Source organism: Phoenix dactylifera, unplaced genomic scaffold (assembly GCF_009389715.1).
Source record: "Phoenix dactylifera cultivar Barhee BC4 unplaced genomic scaffold, palm_55x_up_171113_PBpolish2nd_filt_p 000085F, whole genome shotgun sequence".
In the NCBI taxonomy this organism is placed as follows: domain Eukaryota; kingdom Viridiplantae; phylum Streptophyta; class Magnoliopsida; order Arecales; family Arecaceae; genus Phoenix; species Phoenix dactylifera.
In genome coordinates, this window is record NW_024067677.1 from 384,314 (window position 1) to 408,661 (window position 24,348).

The following is a 24,348-nucleotide window of genomic DNA, read 5'->3' on the forward strand; positions in this document are numbered from 1 at the left end:
TTTTGTCTCTAAATTTTAGACTAATATGACTGCCATATGGTGATCTTAGAAACTCATCGTCAACTATAGGATTAATATCACTGGGTTAGGCGGTGATTTTAGAAGTGGAGGTGATTTGGGATTATTGTCACATAATATCATTGGATGCAACTAAATGCATTAATCTAGTCACCTCCACCCACATCACCATTGATCTGGTGCACACTGCTTAGGATGGTATTTAGTAACCCAAATGGGATCACTACAATAATCTTAGATCACTAATGATCCTCATTTCAAGATAATCTAATCCTTGACGATCTAAAATTATCGCATTTAATATGGTATGTTCTAGCAATTAAAGATCCTCAAGTATCCATGAGTAACTTGTTTGGTATGCTATCCCTGATATATTTTATATGTTTTGCAACTATTAAAAAAATCTCAAATAAATCATAGAAAAATTATGTTTTGTTAGCAAAAGTATTAATCCTATAAAGATATAAATTATGTTATTACAGTATTGACATTTTTTTATTCTTATATTATCTTATTATTTAATACTAATATTATTTCAATTAGAAAAATAAGGCAAATGGAACTAATAGATTAAACAGGTTCATAATATAAATATAAAGCACAATAATATATTTCTATTATAATCATAAATATAACTGAACAATAATATGACAGTAATATGATTCACAATATTATAATGTAATATATATCATGAATACTATAATATAGTATGATCTTTTGCCTCTTGGGGAATTGGGCCAATTTTTTCTGTTGGACTAAGTGGATTTTGTGTCTTCAAATTTCAATCCAATATTACTACTCTAGGGTCATCTTGGGAATCCAATCTCTAGGCTTTAGTTAACATCACAAGGTTGGACGGTGATTTTAAGAGTAAGGGTGATTTGGGATTACTACTATATAAGATCACTAAGGTGAAATTAAATATAGTAGTCTCATCACCTCCATACATATCACCATTGATCTTGGGGTCATCACCCCATACCAAAAGCCATTCAGAGTTTTATCTTTTGGAAAATTGATATCTAGACCCTTTATGGACCAGACTGTAAATAATCTTTTGCCCCTAACGACCATAAATTTAACTCCATTCAGGATTTGTGTTTTACTTTGACTCCTAGCCCATGTTAATTAATTTTTGAGACCAAATTACATTTATCATTATTGTTAGGGTCCTGCTAGCAGCATTCTCCTCTTCTAATCCCCTACATGCTTTTCGGCCAAGGTGTTCTCCTTTCCACCACCTAGAGAGAGAGAGAGAGAGAGAGGAGGAGGAGGAGGGAGAAGGCTACGCTTCATTAAACTTAACTCATTGAAGCATGTTAAGGTTTGTTGGTGGTGGTGGGCTTCATAGAATGAGATCTATGAATAGTGGACTTCTTTAATGGATTAAGTGTTTAAGGTAGGTTACAAGTTTCAAACCTTTCTACATTTCTTTAATGGAGGAAACTTATAGGTACTGGGAAATTATTTCTCTTTCTTTTCACCAATCTTTTGTTTTATTTATTCATCTGCTATCTCTTTGCCATTCTTTATCTGTTCTTATTTTCGCTTTTGAAAGTGTGATAGTTGGAAAATTGTTTTGACTAAAATTCAAATTTTTAGATGGAATTTGGAAGCTTGCTTTGGGGAAAATATTCGGGCTTAATCTGGCTTAAACTGTTGAAGGACTTGAAAGACACTATGTGCTCAATATTTATGGCTATGTGCTAATGTGGCAATAAGTGTCACCAATTTTCTCTCACATGACATAGGGATGGGAGCATTTAGTTTTGCCAATGATAGATATCTAATTTTATATTCCAAACAATAGTAGTGTGCTTACTACTCTCCTGATGGATAAAGGTGTCCATGACATGCATGAAATTCATATTGAATTAAAAGATCGAATCATTAAATGATTATCCATTTGACTTAAGATAATACAGAAAATCTAATATCCCATATACTTATTATTTTCTTTTTTATGGCATTTTAAAATCTATTATTATGCATCAAAATACACTTGCTATTCTGTAGTACGTATTTAATAAACATTTTGTGTGCTTATTGTTTTTATCGAACATAATCTTCGACTGTGCCAAGCTAATGATCGTCTACACACTTGTTACCATATAGCACATATCAAATAGATATCTACATGCACTTACTGTTCATTTTTGACACATCTAGTATAGTTTTCGATGCATTGTCTCTATTGTATACTTTTGTTTTATTTTACATACTTAACAGTCAAATACATAAACTTATTTCTATATAGCAACATTTAATGTGGTCCATGAAAACTATCTTAATTGCAAATAGTTTAGTTGCCTAACGTCCTTGAAATAAAGTCTTTCTTCACATTTTTGGATAAAAGTGAGCCATCATATAAAGCTGAGCAAAATTGCCCTTGCAAAACTAGTTATAAAGGAAACAAGTGCTGCTAGTGTAGAGAAACTATACCTTGAAGACATTCTTAAGATGCTTGGAAGTATTCTATAAAATGCGTTAGTCATGAGTTCAAGGATGTAGAAACTCTTCGCGACCAAATTTACAGCTTTTGTGATCATCAAATTCATATTTTATGGGGGTGTAGATTGTATACTCATGCTTCTTAGCTTAGGAAATATAATTATTTTTCTACAAAAAAGCTGAACCATGTTCATCCTTGTAATGGAAGTTTGCAAGTTCAGTTGCAACCTAAGGGTTTTATGTAGCAGATCTAAAGATAAACTTTAAGATACTCCACTACAACATACTTTATTATATGAGCCTATTCATATGGTAAAGGCCATTTTTTGAGATTATGGTATGGAATTGCCATATCACCAAGCTTGGCAACATCATAAAGGTATTCTATGGTGACATATCACTTTCTAATAACTAGCTATTCTAGTATTATGATGCCATTCTTGAATTAAGCCTTGGTATTGTAGTAGAATAAAAAACCACCAAAGGTCAGCTCACCCACCTATTCATTTTATTTCCTTCTTTAAGCAAGTATTTCCTTATTTGATGTAGATCTTTTTGATATTTATGGATGAAACCTTTTAAGACACAAGAATGGAGTAGTACTACTTGGTTACTTCTAAAGATGTAAATGGAGATATGTTCCCACCAGTGTATGTTGTGGTGAAATAGGAGGCAGCTGATATATTTGAGAGTGGTTTTGTCTAAGTCTTAAAAGCAGTGCTAGATAATTGCAATGATTATCATGGAAAATAATTAGTACCTACAATCATTAGGTATTTGCCAAAGCCGTGCTGGTGTACTTCTTTGCTACTTACTATTCATATTGTATTTGGCATGTCATGATAATTTCAAAGATCAAATTTGCAACATCCAATTAAAATTTTAAAACTTTTATCAAAGCTTGTGGTAACTTGGGTGCTTAATATTAAATGCTTGTATGGTGTCCATGCAGGTGCTTATCTACCATAAAACAAATGATAGGAAGAGACTGTTAGAGTTATTAAATGCTACTATTGTATAGCTAGTGTTTCTAAGAAGCTAGTGGACAAATGAGTAGAGGATGACCCTTGGATGCCGAAATTTATATGTGATAACATTAGTCAAATGCAACCTTTCCTGGTGTTCGTTGAGATACGAGGGATTACCTTTGAGAAAAGTCACAAAATTGTAAATTTTTATGAATGATGAATTCAGAATATATATTGAATTTTACTTGTACATTAGTGATGAGTACTATGTCTAATAAGCATCAGAACTATTGTTGCTAGATTGCTTATGCACTGCATTTCTAATATGAGAAACAAGCAGATATTATTATATCATGAACTCTTAGGGCTCGTTTGGTTCGCGGGAAGCAATTTTTTTTCTAGAAATATGATTCCTGAAAAAAAGATTTTTAGGCAGAGAATGCCTGAGAATGTACTTTTGGTATGTTTAGTTAAACATGAAAAAGTTACAGATTTACAGCGTGCTTATGTTTGGTTGACCATCTACTTGCTTGGAAAAGTTATATATAATTCATATTATACCCTTAATAAAAATTAGGTCTTTAATGTCTCTTTAATGTTGAAGGGTCTTTTTGAGAAAAATAAAGATGGAGTGATTTCCGCCTCATGAAAAAGTAACTTTTCCATTTTTCTCATAGAAAAGACTTTTCCATGAAATGTGGAATTCATATTCCTATGGGAATACAACTCTCTCATCTCTCTCCTTTGAAAACTCCAACCAAGCAAGAGGCATCTCATTACTTTTCCGTTGACCACCCTTTTCCCCCTTCTTTTTCCGCGAACCAAACGAGCCCTTCGAAGAGAAGTCGATAGGATATAGCAACACACATATTTTCTTGTTGTTCACAAAAAAAAAAAAAAAAATCAAATGTCCAATATCTAGTTTCATAAGTATATACAAAAGAAGTAATTAACTGTTGCAAATGTAAGCCTATCAACAATTATAAGATACTGCAATAGTAGCCTACCCAATGGAGATACCATCATCTATGTCGAAAATGCAATCTGCAAGAGATGGAAAGAAGTACTACCTATATTAGTAGGGGAGCATGGAAAAATTGTATAGTTAAAATCTTAGTTATTAGTATTTTATTTGCAAAAGTATTTTTATGACTATGATTGCTTAACCATAATTTGAATTGCTTGCATTGGTGCTCTTACCTCAATTATTGTGATCTCCTGCCTCTTGTGGTATTCTACCACTACGACCAAATGCATAGATCCGTACATTTGCATGACTTCTGGTGTGTCGAAACATCCGAGAAAGATCTTGATTATTTTTTAAAGGGAAATATACTACTCTTCCATCAAAGAGTACTTCATAGCGCAATCCATCGAAATCTACAATTGGCCAAAATCCATGTCGCCTACTAAATATCTTGAACTGATTGAAAAGCTTGCCAAATCGCATCTTTCTAGGATCTACCTATAGAGATTGGGTATCTCCATTGCCCAATACAAATACAATAGTAATCTCTGGCATATTAGCAGAAGTTTCTAAAATAAACCACAGTATCAGCAACATAGATTAATGACTACTATTTAGAAAGATGCAAAAATAAACAACATGACATCTAATTGGAGAGTGTATAATGACAGACATGTAGAAAATGAATATTGGTTAATTAGTAATTTCTTTTAGCACCATTCTATTTAAATTTGTAAGGCATACTTGTTGTAGATTCTTGCCTTGGAAGGAATGAAGTCTAATTAGAGAGAGAGTAACAAAAGAAATATATTAGTTCCGTACTTACAAACCAACAGTAATATTCAATAGCAATGCAAGTTAGGTTATCATGCACTATTATCTATGATCACTTTGCAATCTGTAATTTTCAACTGTATTATTTGAAATTAGATTTGTGAATTAGTAAAAGCAGCTAAACCACACCCACCTCAACGAACCCTAAAACATCCTCAAAAACACAAAAAATGCAATCTATCTAAGACAAGTCTATACCAAGGTAGAAAATATAGGACACATTAATAAAAATAGGAATAACACAAAAAATAATCTTTCTAAGACAATCAAAACTCGAAACACCCTAGTTAAACCCAAAGCTAATTCCATTTATTGAAAACTCATAAAACATTTATAGGAAACGACAAATCAACAAAACAAAGGAACCACTCTTCCCACTCAAAAAATTGGACAATTAAAATCTATGAAATGAAACAAATCATAGCAAGAATTGGAAACCAAGGACGACAAAACCAAATCACCAAACTAGAAGACAACATCACCTAGAATATCACCTTGCTCCATACATAAACATAAAATAAGGACTGGTTTGCTTTGCCATGCAATTTTCCATCTTAAAACATTTCTGACCATGATATGACCAGTAAAAATTTTCAATTTCAAAACAATTCAAACATGTAAGAAAAACTATAAGGGCAAAACCTTTCGATACAAAAACAACAAAATAACAAGGACAAAGTACATAGAACAACAATAAAAGAAAGAAAAGAAACTCATGAGGAACAACGAAAATGTCCCATGAGGATCCTCGAATTGTAGGAAATCACCAATGGTAGAAAAAATATAAGCACCACGAAAAAGAAAAAAACAAAATCAAAGGAAGAAGAGACTCAGATGAATTCAAAACTATTATTCATAAAATGGCATGATGGAGAGAAAAGAAGAAAACAAAACAAACTTGACCTTTGCCTGAGAAACCATCCAAACCTAGATGAAGTAAATTGTCCCTAGCACAATATAAGAAGTGATCATCTCTCAACAGCCACAAACCCTGGACCTCTAAACAGGGCTAGAAAGTAAAATAGCAACACAAAGCCTTTGATGGAAAAACAAATAAACCTTGCTCGCCATCACCAATTGCTCTCCTATATATCCTTAAACCCAAGAAAGTGCTAAGTAAACATCATAATCAATAATCTCAAGACATTCACAAACCCTAGACCTCCAAATGGGGGAAAAAACAGAATTGTAACATAATAAGCCCTCGACAAAGCAAACTTTATACGCCATCACTGACAGCTTACACAAAAATCCCCGAATTGGAATAACAAAAATCCTAATCCATCTCACCGATATAAACCAACCAAAGATTCGGAAAAGAAAAATAAATCTCTTAGCAACAAAAGATTCTTACTATCATCAGCCTGGTTGCAAATGGGTTGAGTCGACCAATGTCCTGACCCAATTTAGACCTGATTAAACCTGACTCGATCAGTATTTGGAGACTTACGGGTTGGGTTGGGTTGGGTTGGGTTCAAAAGTTGGCCTCAATCTAAATTCCTCATCAAGTTTAGTTCTTGTATTTTTTATTTGACATAACTTAACCAATATATCGTCTAGGCCTAATTTTGATCAAGAAAAAATTGGCCCGATTTGATTGTAATCCAATCAGTCCTGACCTCAAAAAACCATTCCACATATTTGTTCAAATACTAATGATTACCTTAGAGAAAATAATACAAAATTCTAAATTTTTAAGAATGATATATGCTTGAATTTTCATTGTATATTAGTGATGAGTATTATATCTAATAAATGTTGGACCTTTGTCTATAGTTTGCTTATGCACTGCATTTCTGATATGAGAAAACACAGATATTATTATCTCAGAAACTCTTAGAAGAGAAGTTGATAGAATGTAGCAATACATATATTTTATTGCTCTTACAAAAATAGGTAACTATCGGACGTCTAATACCCGGTTTTCAAAATATATATATAAAAGTTAATTGTACCAAATATAGAGACTATCGAGGATATTATACAATAAACTTCCCAAGAGAGATACCATCATTTGTAGTGAAAACATAATTTGCAAGGCATGGAAAGAAAAACTACCTATATTAATAAGCAAGCATTGAAAAATTGTATAATAAAAATTTTGATTATTGGAATTCTATTTGCAAAACTATTTTATGTTTGTGTTTGCTTGACCATAATTTGAATTGCTTGTATTGGCGGTGCTCTTTCCTGAGTTAATGTCATCGCCTACTTCTTGCAGTGTTCGCAAAATTATTTTATGCCTTTGGTTGCCTGATTATAATTTGAATTGCTTGTATTGGTGCTCTTGCCCGAGTAATTGTCATCCCCTACTTCTTGCAATATTATATCACTACGACCAAGTGCATATATAGATCCATACAACTGCATGATATCTGATGGTCGAACATCTGAGCAAGATCTTGATTATTTTTTAAAGGGCAACTACTGATCTTCCATCAAAGAGTACCTCATAGCACGAACCCTCGAAACCTAGAATTGATCAAAATTCATAGCACCTGCTGAATAACTTGACTTGTTTAAAAAGCTTTCCAAAGTGTATCTGTCTAGGATATACCTCTTGAGGCTGGGTCTCTCCATTGCCCAATACAAATACAATAGTATCCTTTGGCATATTGACGGAAGTTTCTAGAATAAACCATAGAAGTAACATAGGTCAATATGTATTATTTAAAAAGATACGAAAATAAACAACAGTATGTACAAAATGTGGTATTTCAGAACAAAAGCACCACATTTACTATAATAATATGAAAATAAGCAAATAAACCATTAGAAAATAGAATAAATAGGGTAGAAGGTGGTTAGGGATGCTTGGTTAGCATTTTCTGAACAAGTAGGTAGGAGATTGAGGTAGGGCATTGGGTAGCTGGGGTGAGGCCCTGCTCGGTTGTGATCTTAGTTTCATACGTTAAACATATAAAAACAATCTCTCTGCATGCAGAGATAAGGCTATATATATGTGACCCTTTCCATACCTTATAATGAGGAACCTCATGCGCTAGACTGTCTTTTTTTCTAAGAGCAGGTGCATCAAGATAATTGGAGACTCCGAGCTAGTAATTCATCAGCTAATTGGAAGCTATAAATACACTAATGAAGCTATCATGCCCTTACTTCGGATAGCTAAATACATTCTCAGATGATCCAAGAAAATCTTACTCAAGCACATCTTGCAAATCATCAACCAATAAACTAATAACGTGGCACAAGTTGCATTTGCCATGCATATAATTCTACTATCAAAAGAAAGTACGGGTGCACCTTGGGTTGAGCTCAATCTAAACTTAATTGCTTAACCTGCTCATTGGGTAGTCTTTTTGGATAAGATCTTGAGTTGTTATAAATAGTATCAAAGCGGACCTAGTCCATTGCCCATATGAATTAGAGAATATTACAGCATGGGTCTAATTGGGTTGACCACAAGTTGATCCTGGTGTTTGTAATTGGATTTGTCGTACTTATAATTTGATTTGAATGGATTTGATTCCTTGATCTAGCGAGGACACCAAGATTTATATATAGAGGATATGTGAGGATCCATGCATCTTGGATACGTACACAAAACCAAGAAACCTAAGTAACACCTTCGAGCTTGTCTTTGCGGGTGAGATATTGAGTTATTATGGGTCATGCAAAAGTTAAAAATGGCGAGGAGCCCGAAATAGAAAGAGAAATGGTGAACCCCATCCTACCTATATTCATTTAGGCCTGTAATTTCTTTGTACATTTTGCCCCCTTCCTCTGCATTTACTATTAAACAATACAATGAGATCTTTTCTATATTTTAAACATATATTCCATAAAATTTTAGCTTGTAACATGATTCTTTTGCGTGGTAGAATGCATTTACAATCAAGCGCAGTAAAATTAATCAAAGCCCAAATGAATAGCAAATATTGTGGGTCTAGTTGTGCAGACGTGGACCAAAGTCACTTTCCCCAAGGGGACTTAGGTCGACCATGATAGCAATAGCCAGTTAAAGTGTGAAGCCGAAGTTGCTTTTGACCCAAAGTACACCTTTCCCCAATTTTGCACAATTTGTGAGGGGTTTAATGCCCAGAATTTTATGGATCTTTGAATGTTTTATTAGGACTTCATAAGGATGGCTCTTGTAGAATTTATATGGATGGTTTTCTATGAATTTAAATAGATCAACTGACCTATGAAAGATTTTTATGGATGTTTTTATGTGCAATGGCTCATCCTTACAATGCTGTTAGAGTTCGTAGCAAATGTGGTGGCTGCAAATTAGATGGCCATTTAGGTGGCAACCTTTGCAACCACCTTTTTCTATGTGAGGTGGTAGAAGATTAGAGAGGCATCGAGAGGAAGCCACTTGGAGGAATTACCTGTTAGAATAATTTCAAAATATGAGCTTACACTGATTGCGTATTTTTGTTTTATAAAACGGGTTAGACGTATAGCTCAGAATGGTACTATAGTTAAGCCCAATATGATATGTGATCATTTTGTTTATGGGCTTTGTGCACCTTGAATGTATAGAATTGAGTCCTATTTATTGTGGTAATTTTGGTATGTAGGCTAAGAAACTCAATTAGGGTTTTGGAGCCTTTAATGGGAAGGCTCCCTTGTATTTCCTATATAAAGGCTAGGTACTCCTCTCCTCTCCATATGGTTGATAGCTTGCCCCATTGATGGCTATCTTTTGTGAGGAGCAAGGAAGGGAAGATTCAGCCGCTATTATTTCAGGTGATTGAAGAACGTATTCAATATGTCTTCCGCAGGTATATCTCTCAAACTTGAATACTGTATTATTGTGATTCTGAATCTTAGCATGTTATTATTTATGACTCACAATTTGTATCAAAGTGGACCCGGCCCATAACCTATGTGGACTAGGGGACACTGCAGCACGGATCCATTGAGGTTGACCATGGGCCAATCGTGGTGTTTGTGATTAGATTTGAATAGATATGAACCCTTAGCCTGACGAGGACGTTAGGGCTTGAACAGGGAGAGTATGTGAGGACCCGTGCGGGGGTGTGTTTAATCCCACATCGGTTATTCGCTGGATAGATCTTGGGTACTTATACAGAATAAAGGAACCCAAATAATACCTTTCGGTTAGTCATTTTGGGTGAGATCTTGGGTTGTTACAAATGGTATCAGAGCCTCCATGCTAGGATTAGAATCCTTCATACACAATTATGATTTCATCTGGATTTATGGATTAATTTTATGCATTGGTGAATAGATCTTCTGCATCTTCCATCATACACAATTATGATTTCATCTGGATTTATGGATTAATTTTATGCGTTGGTGAATGGATCTTCTGCATCTTCCATTGATAATCAAATATCTGATTTGATTTTATTTTAGATTTGCATGAAATATGATTGTGTATGATTTTCGGATTATTAAAAAAAAAACTCCTCTGTGTTTTTCCTTCTGCAGAAGGTTGCTTTTTTTTTAAAAAAAGGAGGGCTTCCGTCGCCGCTAGCCGGCGCCTCTGCGTCGTGCGAGGTGGAAGAAGGAAGCCGAGGTGGCTCCCATCTTTCTGCCACGGGAGAACGCCCGACCCCACGAGCCCGGCCACCCCACGGCCGAGCTCGGCGACTCCACGGGCCGGCCACGCGCCTCGTGGCGTCGCGGCGACCTGGAGATGGGGGTCACCGGCCACGGGTGGTGGCCGGCATAGTGGCTGCCATGGAAGGCAGCCACAGGTTGCTTCAAAAAAAAAGAAGGGCCTTCCTCTCCGCTGGCCGACGCCTCTGTGTCGTGCGACGGCCGGCGGAAGGAGGCCGAGGCGGCTCGCCCGCCACCACCGCGAGCGGACGGCCGCTCCATGGCGCCACAGCAGGCGGACGCCGCCGCTGCGGGCCGGGGTGTGTCCCGAGCCACCCCACGGCCGGCCGTGGGGCGTCGTGGCGGCCCTGGGAGCGTCGTTGGCCACTCGCAGTGGCTAGCGTGGGTGGCGGCCATGGGTGGCAGCCACGGGCTGCCACCATGGGGCAGCAATGGGTAGCAGCCACGGGCTACTTCCCAAACAAACAAAAAAAAAAAAAAACAGGGGAGGCGGCGCAGCTGGAGGAAGAAGATAGGGAGAAAATTTGTTTAGGTTTTCTTTAGATTGGGCTTGCGTTTTGTGAAGCCCAATCCAAATTGGTCCATGGTTGCAAGTTAGGCTCTTATATATAACACCATAATGGGTTTTGGGCATGGGGCTAAGAGTTAGCAACCCATTTAATTGTTATTTAAATATTGAATAATCTGAATCAAGGCCCTCATGCATATTAATTATTGAGGTGTTAAATTAATAAATTGTTAAATTTTGGACATTTGTTGCTGCCATATATGCCTTTTGTAATTAACATCTTTTTTAATCAATCACATGTATTTTTGATTATGTTTGAAGCATGTTTGATGATTATGTTTTTGTCACATAAATCATTATTTTTGTGATTGAAATTTGTTGGGCATAAAGACTATCCTTATTTTCCCATTAAGAGAATATTTTGAAATTGAAGTGGGTGGTAGTCACCAAAGTGGCACACTCACTGATATTTATCTGATTTTCTCAACAACAACAAAAAAAAGGGTAGCATTGCATTTTGCCAAATCATTGAATGTAATATCTTGCCCAAAGGTGTTATTGTATATGATGATTTGGAAAAATGATATGAAGTGATTAATGGGATTGCATTAGCCTAGAATCATCATTCTGCCCAAAAGTGATGGTATTTCGAAAGCTGATGTGATTTTGTTAATTAGCTTCATGATATGTCTTAAGAGTACCTTATAGCGTGTTGTGTTGTTAGCCCAAAAGCGACTCTACAATGATGCACCGAGGCTCTTATCGTAATTAGACTTATATGTTTACTTATATGTTTTTCAAGTTGATTACGGACTATCTAATTAATAGCCCAAGTTGATTAGATAAATATGTTATCATCCATTGATTGCATGCATCATATTTGGATGATATTAAATAAAATATGTTGTTTCCGCAGTTTTGAATGCCTCTTCCCTTTCAAGCCAATTGCCTGCTATTGAAACCTTGACTGAAAATAATTATGTGAGATGGAAACGAGATATAGAAATAGCACCATCCTAACCTATGAAACCAAATCGTCATGAGATAAGATACTGAATTATGCTCTATTAGCTTAGCATAACTATAGCTCACCGATCTCCAATTGAAACTAGCTACATCACATGCATCAAACTTAAAATGCCTTGTAGTGCATGTTGGAAGCTCTGGCAACATTAAGAAAATACTGAAGGCAAGAAGAAAAATTCCCATGCAGAATGCTAGATGAGGAAGAACGGCACCCATCCCTTTGCTACTCGTTAAGGCTTGCTGGTGGATAGATTGAGTAGGTGACATACGTTGAACATTGAATACCGGATACCGCACACTGGCGTCCTATTTCCTCAAGCATGGGCCTTAACCGGTTGTCCCTGGCATTGGGTCAACTAGAACTTTAGAGTGCTCACAAAGAGAGAATTAAGATTGATATGATTACTACTACTACATGGTAAAAGGGTTCTTTTTGTAATCATCTGAATACCCTTTTGCTTTGGGATTTTAGCATAGAAGGGTGTGGTTGTTGCAATGAAACCTCTGCAGTCACCAACTTCCCGAGGGAATTTGATTAGTCTTGGTAATCAAAGGGAGACCGCCCAACCCTAATAATTACAAGAACTAATAGTGGTAACAACCCTAGCATCTAATCATTAGAAACAAAAAAAAAAACTTAATTGCTTATATTATACAATGCCATTTTGCTGGCTTCCCATATTGGTTGGTAAGAAGTTCCTCTATATTGTGGCATAAGCATTTAGGGCACATTTCAAGGAAGCGAATGGAGAGATTGATGAAAGCTGAGATTCTACCCTCTCTGAATTTTTCGGACTTTGACACTTGCATAGATTGCACAAGGAAAAAGCCGACTAAAACTACAAGGAAGCGGTCCACTAGAAGCGATGGTCTTCTGGATCTAATTCACACCGATATTAGTGGACCGTTACCTTCTACTACATGTGGGAACAAGTACTTCATAACCTTCATTGATGTTTTCTTGCATTATGGTTATGTTTACTTGATTAGTGATAAATCTCTCGTTCTTGAGAAATTCAACATATTTAAAATGGAAATAGAAAAGCAATGTGGGAAGAGTATTAAAATTGTGAAATCTAACCGTTGTAGTGAATACTATGGTAAGTATGACGAGTCCGGTCAAAACATGGGTGATTTTGCTAGATTTTTATAAAAATGTGGGATAGTTCCTCAATACACAATACCAGGAACACCTGAGCAAAATAGTTTTCTGAAAGGCGTAATCGGACTCTGAAGGATATGATTAGGAGTATGATGAGTAGAACAAATTTGCCAGAATTCTTATGGGGTGAAATATTGAAATCTATCATGTACATTCTGAAAAGGGTTCCTAGTAAAGCTGTTAAGAAAACTCCTTTTGAATTGTGGACAGGTCGTAAACCCAGTTTAGCCTATTTTGGAGTTTGGGTCTGCCTAGCTAAGGTTAGGATTTATAATCCTTCTGAAAAGAAATTAGACCCCAAATCCACACCTGGTTTTTTCATTGGGTATCCAGATAGATCAAAAAGCTATAAGTTCTATTGTCCTAATCGTGGCACCAGAATTGTTGAGTTCATTACGGCGAAATTTTTAGAAAATGATGTTGGTAATAGTGAGAGTTCTGTGTTAAAGAAAACTTTTGCTGTACCGGATCAAGTTGTGGTTCTAATTTTCGTTGTACAAAAAAGAGTTATTTCTCAGCCGATTGCAACAATTAATGAGGAACCTGGGCATCAAGAAGAGCATCACATTCCTCCTCCAACTATAGTTGAGTCATTTTCTGAACTACATGTTATGAGATTACAAAGGAAAAGAAGATCTGCATTGCCTAATGACTATATTATCTACTTACTAAAAAGTGTTTTTAGTATTGGGCGTAATATTGATCCTATTTCTTTTAATGAAGCATTAACAAAACTTGACTCGGATAAATGATTGAATACCATGGAAGATGAAATGCCTTCTATGAAGAAAAATAGAGTTTGGAAACTTGTTGAACTTCCACCATATGTTAAGGCCATAGGTTGCAAATGAGTCTACAAATCCAAGTTAGACTCAAAAGGAGATGTTGAACGACAAAAGGCTAGACTGGTTGCTAAAGGATTCGCTTAGCGAGAGGACATTGACTATAATGAGATTTTTTCACCGGTTTCGTCCAAAGATTCCTTTAGAATTATCATGGCACTTATAGCACACTATAATTTGGAGCTTCATCAAATGGATGTTAAGACAGCGTTTTTAAATGGATATCAAAGTGAAGAAGTTTACATGAGGCAACCTAAAGATTTTGTCATAGAGGGAAAGAAAAATTTAGTGTGTAAGTTGAACAAATCCCAACAATGGTATTTGAAATTTGATGAAGTTGTGCTTCTCTTGTTTTTTGTTGAATTGGACCAATGCATTTATCTCAAGATCAGTGGGAGAAAATTCATTTTTCTTGTTTTGCATGTGAATGATATTTTACTTGCCAGCAGTGACCTAGCGTTACTTCATGAGACAGAAAAAATGTTATCTGCTAATTTTGAAATGAAAGATCTTGGAGAAGCTTTCTTTGTACTTGGAATTGAGATACAGCGTGATAGAGATCGTGGCTTATTGGGACTTTCACAGAAGACATACATACGACGCATCCTAGAAAGGTTCAATATGCAAAACTGTGCACCCGGTGATGTACCTATGGTAAAAGGGGATAAGTTTAGCAAAGCCCAGTGTCCAAGAAATGAACTTGAAAGAGAATCTTTGAAGAACATACCCTATGCAAGTGTTGTAGGGAGCTTGATGTATGCTCAAGTTTGCACTAGACCTGACATAACCTATGCAGTAAGCGTCCTTAGTAGATTTCAATCGAATGCAGGACAAGAGCATTGGAAAGCAGCTAAGAAAGTTATGAGATATTTGAAAAAGACTAAAGGTTATATGCTTACCTTTCAGCGTATAGATCATCTTGAGGTGGTAGGCTACTCAGATTTTGATTTTGCAGGATGTCAAGATGTTCTGAAGTCAACTTCAGGTTATGTTTTTATGATCGCTGGTGGTGCTATTTCTTGGAAAAGCGTTAAGCAAACTCTAGTGGCTTCTTCTACTATGCAGGCTGAATTTGTGGGATGTTATGGAGCTACGGTCCAAGCCATTTGCTTAAGGAATTTTATTTCTAGACTGAAAGTTGTTGATTCCATCTCGAGACCAATTACCATCTACTGTGATAATAGTGCAGCGGTGTTCTTTTCAAAAAATAACAAGAGTTCTGGTGGCTCTAAGCATATAGACATGAAGTACTTGATAGTCAGAGATAAAGTTAAAGAAGGGCAGACAAAAATAGAGCATATAAATACAGAGGTAATGATTGCAGACCCATTGACTAAAAGACTCGCACCGAAAGTCTTTAAGACACATTGCCAATATGGGCATTGTGGAAACTTTTGATATTTTGGGTTAGTGGAAGTTATTTATGTAAAAGAACTACGTTTTGGCTTGATCCTCTTTACGAGGTACGTAGGCAACCCATATGCTTTGGGTACAGCCTCTTCCAATAATAAAAATATTTATCTCCCTATTTATAATTCTGTTTTTTGTGCACAAAAATTATAATTATATTTGATCTCGAGATATAATGCATAAAGACATGATGTAAGTCTCTTTTGAGACATGTGGCTTCTTTTGAAGCATTTATGACGACCAATATGAATTAGCACACTTTTGATCAAATTTTGGTGCTAAATTCATACTACATACTACCACATTGGTTAGAGAATAGAAATCCATGTCGATAAGGATGTTAGCATTTGTAGCTATGGAGTGGTCTTACATCGATTAAATGGTGTAACGACTTCCATGTTCAATGTTGATGTTCTTGTTGGATCGGATCATGTATCCAAGGTGATTATCATTTGAGCTATATGTGTGGCCACTTTTGTAGTCTAACCCGAGAGTCGTTTTCTAAACAAAGTTTTTTTAAATTAATATGACAATCCGTATTCGCCCAAGTAGAAAAATGTTAGAATAATTTCAAAATATGGGCTTACACTGATTGCGTATTTTTGTTTTATAAAACGGATTAGACGTATAGCTCAGAATGGTACTATGATTAAACCCAATATAATGTGTGATCATTTTGTTTATGGGTTTTGTGCACCTTGGATGTATAGGATTGAGTCCTATTTATTGTGGTAATTTTGGTATGTAGGCCAGGAAACCCAATTAGGATTTTGGAGCCTTTGATGGAAAAACTCCCTTATATTTCTTATATAAAGGCTAGATCCCCCTCTCCTCTCCATATGGTTGATAGCTTGCCCCATTGACAGCTATCTTTTATGAGGAGCAAGGAAGGAAAGATCCAGCCGCTATTATTCCAGGTGATTGAGGAACGTATTCAATATGTCTTCCGCAGGTATATCTCTCAAACTTGAATACTGTATTATTGTGATTCTGAATCTTAGCATGTTATTATTTATGACTCACATTACCATATAATTCTTTTTCCATAGCTGCTAATGATATGAAAGTCCTCACACTCTGAGCTAATGATCATTTCCAGTCCCACAATTCATATCAAATGCCTTTATAGTTTCATGTTATATTTCATTGCTCCAATTTTTAAATTGGTTTTTGGTGGTACAATGATGGTTTTCAATCAATGAGTGTACTCTCAGGTGGATTGTATACTGCTGCTTATTATTACTTTGTTGCTCGTACCGATTGAATTGTTTGTATCATTTGTTCATAAGTTCTTATATACATTGTTATACCTGGCATAGATGCTATGGCTATATATGCGGTGCTTCTATCAAGCAACCATGAAGGGGAGTTTGTCTCCCCATCCTTGCCATGTTAACTACCAACCTATAAGGTTGGATGCAGCATGTCAGGTGTTTAACAGTCTCGTTTGTTACTCGTTTTCAGGACTACAAATGTGATCAATGACACTGGTTTATGCTTTAGATATTTATACAGTGGCATTCATGCGACGCAAAGAGCTTTCTACACTATATGTGATTACAAATTTTATTGCACTACATAACAAAAACATGAGATTTTGGGGTATGATTGAGGAAGTTGTGAAATTTATCGTACTCAATCTGGGGTCTTGGGAGCCACAGGTTGCAAGCCCCCCCACCCTATATATATTAGCTTATCTTCAATAATATTTATAATTTGTTTTCCAAGATGATGGGCTCTCATGTTCTCATTTTTTATTTTTTACAATAGCTATCAACTTGGAAAATCTCAAACATTGAGAAAATCATTAAAAATAAAACAATTTCCATCTCCAGGGAAACATTCAAATTTTGGAGTTCACCTTGGTCGTTCTGTATTAAAAAGATTTTCATAGCTCACTTGTAATTTACTACGTACTTCAGACATTAATAATTTACACAAGAGAGAGAGAGAGAGAGAGAGAGAGAGAGAGAGAATTTCATAATTAAAAATGACTAATAGAAATTATGATGTCAATAGTAAGAAAAATCAATGTTTTAAAAAATATAATATTTATAAAATTAAAAAATTAAAAAGGGTGAAAAAATGACTAGAATCCAGTGGGGCTAATCTCACCCCTCGCTTTAAGGGTGACTCTGTCCCAGCACTCAAAAGTTTCAACAAAACAGCATAAGTGATTAGAAGCCACTTTCAGCTTCACTTTTATTTCTACAATCAAAAACTCAAAGTTTCAAAATCGAACATTTTCAACAGTTACTTCCACACAAACCAAACAATAAAACTATATTTTTACTAAAAGTCACTTTTTAAAAGTCACTTTCCAGAAAGCGATCACCTTCCATTTGACCACTTTCCTGCAACCAAAACCCCTAGCCATAGTGGTCTTTTGAGTTGATCAAAAGATAGTGCATGCTGAATCATAAGCTAAAAATTTAACACTTCTGGAAGCTTAAAGTTTCAGAAAAATTTGTATTTTGTAGCTGTTTCAATGATTGGAAAACTGGAAAAAAAAAACAGAAATAAATTTTACCAAATTGACTAAAATTCTCCTGTTGGAAATAAATTTTCCAAGATGACTATAAGTCTATAATGTTCCTTTTTCCTTGGAAAATCTTTTCCATTTCCTTTTCTTTTTCCACTGTTTTCTAAACAACCAAACATACCCTAAGTATTTAATAGAGTATTATTCACATCCATGCACAAGTAAAGTCATAAATGAGTACTGTGTTCTTGAAGAAATCTTTTTAGAGATTTCAAGTAGCACCTTTTAGAGTTTTCAGGTGGTTTAGTTCATACAATGAAGTTTTAGGTGATCAAAACATCCAAATAATGATTTCTCCTTTATCATTAAGATCTCAAATGGTGCTCTTCCTTCTTCTCTTTCTGGAAATATCTTCCTCAGAAATAAAACCAAAATGAAATCTCCTAGATCAGTAACCACACAGCCACCTTAACCTATTAATTTACAAGTCATTCCCTGTTTTATAAACAAAAACTGCCAGCCACCACATTCTTTTCCCTTCCAGATAAAAGCTCATCTTGGCTATCTAGCAAGTAAACAAGGTGTTTAAGAAAACAAACATATAACAAAATGAGAGGTACGATAATACTGAAACTAGCCTTCCACCAGATGATAAAATTCGACACTTCCAACCATACAATCTAGTTTCCTTGTTAACTACCGGCTGCTGCCGATCACAAAACTATCAAGTCAAAGAGAGCTCCATATGCATAACATTCAACACCTTGCGATTGAATAGAACCGTCAAGCACTCTGGATTTTACTTATCTTCTCCAAAAGGAACTAAAGCTGGAAAACCAAGCACTTATAGCCAAGTTAACCTTCAAGCCTGAAAGGCATTAATAATGGTAAGTAATGAAGATATCAACAGCTCACAAAATAAAGGGGTATAGTCCTCAAATTGTGAAGAGCAGATACCCTTTAATCTCTCAAACTTCCCAACTCCTGCAGGCTTACTTAGAAGGTTACTATCAATTAGGGCTGGAATCAGGCCGAGCCAAGCCACACATCCCTGCCCCAGCCGTCTGAAATTTTTTGGGATATCGACTGGGCTTGGATCCAAAAATATTATAAAATCCAGGCCCCAGACGGATCCTAGTCCAACCCGACTATCAAGTAGGTTAAAAGCTGGGTCAGATTTATAGTCAATTTTTGGATTTACATAGCTCAGTATTCTATCTAGCGAGCTTGAGTTGCCCATTGTGGGGGAAAGGAGGCGTTGTTTGCATGTCATGTTGGGATCCAGCCCCTTTTTGGATGAGAAAGGAGAGAAAGGGAAAAGGAAAGATAGATGGCATCTCATGTAGTTGAATGAACTGGATTACCATGAATGTTAATTTTCCTGGCTCATGGTAAACTACTACTTCAATTTGGATGATTAGCTCATTGATTCTATGATGCAGACAGATACTAAACCGCACATAATGTACTAGATTAGTTTATAAAATAGATGGTCACTGTATTGCCTGCACAAACCATTTGATATTGAACAAAGAGCATGTTTAGTATCTGTTACGATAGGAACAAGAAGGAAAAAGAGAAAAGAACAAGAGAAGAATAAGAGCACACAATATTTATGTGGCTTGGTCTATTGACCTACGTCCACAGCTAGAGACAATGTAAAAGCTTCACTAAAAAAAAAAAAAAATTACGGAGGACAAGATTACCTCACAAACTCTAGCCCCTAATATAACTGATCTCTAAGAAACTCAATTGCACTCTTCCTTTGGGGTCACAAGGGATATATATAATAGAGTAAACCAATTTAGACTCAAATTGGTCTTCCTACAATAGTCAAGTTAGGCTAATATATTACTGGTGTCCTAAGTCGATGTAGACTTGAACTCGTATCCTAAGTTGACCTTTGAGAACTGATGCAAACTCGATCTTCTAGAACTTGTAAACTTAAGACATACTCAACAACATCTAATTTATTTCACATATAGTGTGAAATTTCCTAAACCTATTTATTAGAACTCAAGTAGACTTGAAGAGCAACAGATGTTTTACATGAGTTTTCTGCACCACATTAGTCAAACTCAGTTCCATTCATCCAAAAGAAAGGATGAAACAGAGCTTATTCTCTATTCCAGGTCTCTCACTGCTTCTATTTTAAACTCTAAGGAAAAAAAGAAGAAAAAATTGCCCATTATCTTGGTTATGATGCACTTGCATACATTAGCTTAATAATGAGTGCCTACATAAAGATGCATCTTACCCATTCAAACATCTGAATGTTATGTCATCTAGTCTGTAACTAAACATACACCGCATGCATAAATTGTACTTAGTCTGTATGATACCAAATATGCTTAATTTAATGCCTCGACAAACTATCAGATTAAGTGTTTAATTGAATGAAAACCAACTCCATGCTATAAGGAGATGTACAGAAAGACGTTCTCCTAATTTGCCTGTTGTAATAAGACAATCTAATGGGACAAAGCCACTGATGATAACATAATTTATTATTTAGTACAGAATAAACAATGCATGCTATTTCACATATTGGACATATTTAGGATGAAGATGGGTGTAGTGCATCATTTCCATCCTACTCCATGGACACCGTTAAACTCATTCTGCTACCAACTTCTTACTAACATGAGATGCCAACTGAGACAGATGATAAGAAAATGTGATGGTAGTGGGTTCTAATACTATCGCATGGAAAGCAGTCAAGGTCAGGGGATAACATGACCTTGCCCAACATAGAATCCTTAATGAAAAACATAAATCCGGAATTCATACGTTACTCAGCCAAAAACTCTGGAAAACCCAGCAGCAACCAGTAAATCATCTCTAAGATTACTCAACACCAGCCTCCTCCATTGGAAAAAGAAAAGAAACTACTAAAGAGAGGAAAGAAACGGCCGCAAAAAATATATAACAAGATAATTTTTTGTACTATTTAAAACCTCATAACCCTAACAAATTTACAATAAGAAACAAGGAGAACACTCATCTGAGGCTGCTTAAGGATCTCTTTCAGCCATTAAAAGGAAGACAGCATGCCAAAAAAAGTTACCTTCTAGAGCGAATCTAAGAGGTCCGATGAACACTTCTCCATCTCTTCATCAAATAGCATCTCCTGGTAACGGCACTCACGGCTGCAGAATGCTTTTTCACCTCTGAAAGAAAACAAGAACACACCTGAGTTCTCATGCTAAGTACCACAATCTCTTCCCAGATTGGAAGAAGGAAATACTAGTAAACAGAGGGACCAACTAAAGAGAGCAGAGAATTATCAGGTGTCCGCTTCAAAGCAGTATCCCCAAACTTTACTAAAGAGGTAGAAGTGAGATGTATGTGAACATGGAACCTAGTGGAAATATGTTAACCCAGATAGAAAATTATGTTGAGAACACAACAAAGGAGGAATGTCATATAGTAAAGATAACAGTCAGCCATGCAAATTACAACATCCATGGATTTAAAGCTCAGGCAGAAGAACACCAGAATAAAAAAAAGGTCACTTTCAAAACAACCCCAACCTGAGGCACAAGCAGAGAAAGAAAAAGCTCTGATCAAGGGTTATCAGCAATGCCTTCCCAAAAATTTTGGACCCAGTAATCATCAAAAGAAATGCAAACCTCAAGAGCAATGACAGGTTCGTAAGTGGGAGCTCGAAACACAACTTCTACATAGCCAAAACATAAATAAACAAGTAAATAAACTTCTTCATTCATGGATACCACAAGCAAGAAAAGATTAAAATTCTGCATTAACCAATAATTGATATGGACATACCTACTAACAGCACATACGGCCAATCAAAAATAAGCTATAGATTCAGAATTATACTGGAGTAAGAGCAGATTTTTTTTCATTATAAGCGATAAGTTGAATCCATGTCCTGATGATCTTATAACTGCATAGTAAGGCTACCTTATAACAGGAACTCCATGGAAAAGTTTTCATAGACAAGGTACCAAGTTGCAAGCACTATAACTAGTTTTCATAGACCAGAATCACCAGATTATGTTAAAATCAGCAAACTAACCTATACATGAAAATGTCTTTCCCCTGCCCCAGATTCTTCCTGCAAGCATAGCAGTAGCTCAAGAAATTATCTGAAGTATAGCTCGAATGATCAGCCAAGGACCTGTTCTCCTTCCTCAAAGCAAGGAATCCAACACCACAGCTCCCCACTATGCAATTGTCAAAGATGTGAGTGGTCCTCGGATTCGGACCACGAGAAATCACACAAGTATAGTCCTCTGAGAGCTCCATCTCACTCGGGGAGAGGCACCCCGTAAAAAGGCGAGGAGAAGAAGTTAGCACATCAGCTTCCATGTTGGTCGATCCCATTGGAGATCTCCGGGCAGGCGAGTATAAAGCCAACTGAGAATTCTTAGTCTTGACACCGAATTCGATTGAGGAGTGAGGAGACTCAATCGAACCGGAAGGAGACATGGAGCTGGATCGGACAAGGGGAATCTGAATTTTAAGCTGCGAGCCAAACATCACCATCCTACTCTCTGGCTTGGAGGTCTGCTTATCAATTTTCTCATTGTTGAGAGCATCAACAAGGCCAAGTCCAATGCCTTTTGAGTCTCCACTGTCCCAGGGGTGATGTCTATCCTCATCAGCAGTGGTAGTAGCAACGGCATTTTTGATAGGCCTTCTTTGGATCCTATCAGTGAAGAAGGGGTTCCCAATGGCAGAAAAGGGTTTGGTTTCTAGTATGGAGGTTGGGCTCATGGCAGCCTCACAGTCTGAGAGACCCTTCGGAGAAAAGCCTGAGAAGAGCCTTGGAGAGGGAAAGAGAGAGGAAAATGTGGGCCTTCTATTGTTGGCAGTGGGAGATGGAAGGCAAGTGTCATCAGACATGAGGCCTTGGTTGTTGCTAAATGCTCTAGACCTCCGCCTCAGTGTAATGTCTTGCAGCTTTGATCTCAGAAGCATCGAAAAAGAACTGCAATGGCAAGAGAAAAAAGATTTAATACTTCATATAAAGACTAATTGCACCAAGAGGTAGAAGAAAATAAAAGAGTCAGATCTTCTGCTTTTTATTGTTTTTTATAACTTTTTCCAACTCCAAAAGCTGAATGGAAACAAACAAACAAACAAAAAAAACATAGCAACTCAATTAGCATTAAAATTATAAGAGCTCATGATATTGTCTAGCACTATCAAAAACATGAGATCACCTGGGCTGCTGGGGAATCCTCCTCAGTGATCATCAAAGGTAAGCAACCATATCCAGAAAAACGGAAAAGACCCAAGGGTCTCCTTTTTATTCTTTCTTCTGTTTCCCCCTTTATGGGTTTCTTTGATAAGAACTCCTCAGACCCTATCCTACAGAGCTTGAGAACAGAGACAACTGGATTTTTTAAGCTCCTATACCAGAAGAACAGAAGCAAAACGGTAACTACAAGACCAACAAAATCTACTCTAATCCACCTGCAATCCCGGTCCAGCAAGAAACTTGTAAACTTCAAAAAGAATATCCAACTGCTACAAACTCTTAAAACAAAGCCAGAAATCAAATATAAAATCACCAAGGAACATGACTATTTCAATCTACCGCACCAGAAAACAAAACTAAACAAAAACCAACCCTTCCCAGAAAATAATAAAAGTCACCAAGCAAGACAGATTCTTTCGAAACAGTTTGTTAACACCAATATTGAGGATCATCTTTCACAACAACCCATGAAGCAAAATAAAAGAGCAAACAAAATCCTTCGCGCTTCTCCTTTGTTTCGCTCTGTGGAAACCCCCTCACTCTCTACAACCTATCACTGACCCAACAAAACCACGCTAAAATCTAAAGGAAACGCAACGAAAACCCAAAATATCGGTACCTAAACCCCGAATATCCAAACTTGACTTCAAAAACATATAAAAATCGCACCTTTCCACTTCCTTTCACCTCTTCATCCACCCTCAACTTACAAAAAAACCATAAAAATCGCACCTTTCCACCTCCTTCCCCCCCCCCCCCTTCACCCGACTCAACTACTAGAAACTCATCAACTCCCCTCCCTTCCTCGTCTCATAGTTTAATTCTAACTCCATGATCCGTATCGTGAGCCGCCAGCCCTGCTTAATCTCCTACGGGACGCCCACGGCCGGAGGGTTG

General features: G+C 36.5%; 1 protein-coding gene across 10 annotated transcripts; it reads right to left on the reverse strand.

The window, feature by feature from the left end:
- Positions 1 to 4,347: 4,347 nt before the first annotated feature.
- LOC103718086 (FCS-Like Zinc finger 8-like) lies at positions 4,348 to 24,348 on the reverse strand. Of its 10 annotated transcripts, none has more exons than XR_005507079.1 (5): positions 23,414 to 24,348; positions 22,264 to 23,178; positions 21,289 to 21,391; positions 4,638 to 4,817; positions 4,348 to 4,481 (listed from the first exon to the last, which is right to left on the reverse strand). XR_005507079.1 is itself a non-coding variant. In XM_039116322.1 (4 exons), the coding sequence occupies exons 2-3, from the start codon at positions 23,166 to 23,168 to the stop codon at positions 21,292 to 21,294; spliced, it is 1,005 nt and encodes a 334-aa protein (XP_038972250.1). In that variant the 5' UTR covers positions 23,169 to 23,178; positions 23,414 to 24,348; the 3' UTR covers positions 7,848 to 7,866; positions 21,289 to 21,291. The 10 variants fall into 10 exon arrangements, 6 of the variants coding, with proteins under 6 accessions (XP_038972250.1, XP_038972251.1, XP_026664647.2 ...); XR_005507080.1 differs by having other exon boundaries at positions 4,638 to 4,952; XR_003387697.2 differs by having other exon boundaries at positions 4,638 to 4,973.

Bases quoted from the DNA above. Each gene is read 5' to 3' on its own strand.
- LOC103718086 (XM_039116322.1), bottom strand. From the start codon at position 23,168: ATGCTTCTGAGATCAAAGCTGCAAGACATTACACTGAGGCGGAGGTCT. The intron at 21,392-22,263 runs GTTAGTTTGCTG...GTTTTCTTTCAG, and splicing joins AAAGACATTTTCATGTATAG to AGGTGAAAAAGCATTCTGCA.